General features: G+C 47.5%; 1 protein-coding gene across 2 annotated transcripts in view; it reads left to right on the top strand.

Moving 5' to 3' along the window:
• Positions 1-468: 468 nt before the first annotated feature.
• The window catches only part of Ciao2a (cytosolic iron-sulfur assembly component 2A), a 14,333-nt gene continuing 12,340 nt past the window's right edge, over positions 469-2,461 (top strand). For both annotated transcript variants that reach the window (XM_005347742.2, XM_026778957.1), the window contains exon 1: positions 469-753. In XM_005347742.2, the coding sequence (XP_005347799.1) occupies positions 630-753 (124 nt within the window). In that variant the 5' untranslated portion in view covers positions 469-629. The remainder of the gene's footprint in view (positions 754-2,461) is intronic.

Below are 2,461 nucleotides of genomic sequence, written 5' to 3'. Positions count from 1 at the left end.
CGCCACCACCGCCCGGACTAAATCTCTAGGAGACAAGAAAACCAAGTTTTCCCTGGCCCTTCGTCACACCTAACTATCAATGCTTGGTCTCCCCCAATATTCCTTTCCGTAGCAAAGGAAGTCCATTTCCGGCCTGATCAGGAAGTAAGATTTGATAGAAAGGAGCTTCCTCCGAGAAATAGCTGTGAAGAGTCTCCGTTCGAGGACTTCATCCAACAGTAGTAACCTTGCTCCCCTTTTCCCTACCTCCTCACGATTCATCTTTAGTTATTCCTAGGAGCTGAGTGGGGCACTTGGTGACTCGTAACAGTCCGGTACATGATCCTCTGGATGAGACTACAAGTCACAGAATGCAGTTTGCCGCCAGTCAACTAACCCAGACATCCCAGCATGCAACGTTCCTAATGGGCATCGAAACCGAGCAAAGCATGCTGGGACATGCAGTCTTTGCCGTTTATTTCCCGAGGTCCTTCGCGTTACTGTTTTGAGTCCCGCCTATTCTCTGCTCTCCTAAACCTTTACATGTGTCTTGGTTTATTTGAAGACCAGGAAGTTGATAGCTCCTGAGGCCGGCTGCAGAAAGACGGTGGCTCGGTTGGGACAGTCGCCAGGGATGGCGGAACGTGAGGATGGAGCGAGTGTCCGGGCTGCTCTCCTGGACGCTGAGCAGGGTCCTATGGCTCTCAGGCTTTTCTGAGCAGGGAGCTGCCCGGCAGCCCCGGACCATGGAAGAGAAAGCGCTAGAGGTTTATGGTAATAACTTTACCCAGAACATCATTTGATGTTGTTTGGAGAGGCGGCAGAGGAGAGAGGGTGGAGGAGGGGCTCACCTTTGAGCTGTAGTGGACACTTGGGCTTTTGCCAGACCTAGAAGGAAGCGTGTTCTTCCGGGTCCCAAGTCACGCAGAATTTCGGTCATTCTAGGACCCGGGCTATCCTTAAACCTGGTGCGAAATTGAGTCTGGAACTCATAAACGCTTCATTCCCCTGCTCTGCCCACTGCTCTAGGCACCATGTCAAGACGTGTGGGCAGAATGAGTTTTCAGTGGTCAGGGAGCAAAGCTGGCCTGATTACACGACTGGAGAGTCTTTATTTCTTTAGTTACTGGACACGCGCTCCTCCCGCCAGAGCTGAGGTCACTGTTGGGTACAGGCTGAGTTGGGGACTGGCTCAAGGTCACAACCATTCTCTTCTGTGACAGTAGTAGGAAGTGAAGGGGTTGAAATAGACACCTCAGAGTGAGGCTTCAAATTTACAATTCTCTTGCACAGTCTATATATATGTATATGCTCCACTTTGAGTGACTGTCTTAGTTTTCTAGAAAAAAACCGCCAGGAGGTGTGGTTTAAAAAGTACCCCGAGGTCACATAGTCGATCAGGACCAGAGAAAACCAAATGCGTGAATCCAAAAGTAGAGTTTGTTCTCGCTCCACCTCCTCCTCTGTCCTTGACCCTCTCACCCCAACCCCTCCCTATTCCTCTCCCCGCAAACTTATAGTATTCTTTTTCTGGATCCAGAAAATTCAGGGTCTCATGCAAGTTAGGTGTGCCCCACCCCTAGCCTAGAAGTAGCACTAAGAGATTTGATCCTACAAATACGATTTTTGGCAGGAAGGCTGATTCCAAGGATGGAAAGAGCTCCAGAGCTAATCAGGTTTACTTTTCACTGTGGAGGCCAGGCTGACAACCCCAGGGTGAAGATAATTATGAGTGTGCTATCTCCACAAAACATTCCTGTCCTACCTTCCCTCTATCTATAGCATCTGGAGACTGCAACTCTGCAAGAGAGATGATTTCAGTCCTTGAGTTTATAGTGAATGAAACACACATAGGCAAAAATAGAGTATGCAGTAGAAGGTCATGTACTTAAGTAGGAGGTACAGACATCGGGAAAGAGAGTAAACTGACTAGAAACATCTGGAAAGGTATAAGAGACTTACTTGAGTTGGGCCTTGAGGAGCAATCTGGACCTGGATATGTCAGAGGCTGTATACGCTTGAAGGAGCTAGAGAACTATGTGGAGGTGAGAAGACACAGGGAATTAGCAGTCCAGGAGGAGGTACCGGAATTTGCAGGTGGAGGTGTGATTAGCTGCTGCTTTATTTATTCATTTATTTATTTTTTTGGGGGGTTTTTCGAGACAGGGTTTCTCTGTGGCTTTAGAGCCTGTCCTGGAACTAGCTCTGTAGACCAGGCTCGTCTCGTAGCTGCTGCTTTAGATCCTAGATTGGAATTGAATACTGAAGTTTTCAATTACTTTTGTTACGATTATTTACCATGTGCATGTTTGCACATATGCACACATGTCACAGTTCAAATTCAGAGGTCAGAGAACAACTTGCTGGAGTCTTTTTTTAAATATTAATTTATTTATTATGTATACAATCTTCTGTCTGTGTGTATGCCGGCAGGCCAGAAGAGGGCACCAGACCTCATTACAGATGGTTGTGAGCCACCATG

Source organism: Microtus ochrogaster, chromosome 5, assembly GCF_000317375.1.
Source record: "Microtus ochrogaster isolate Prairie Vole_2 chromosome 5, MicOch1.0, whole genome shotgun sequence".
Taxonomy (NCBI): Eukaryota; Metazoa; Chordata; class Mammalia; order Rodentia; family Cricetidae; genus Microtus; species Microtus ochrogaster.
This window is presented reverse-complemented; position numbering and strand designations above follow the sequence as displayed.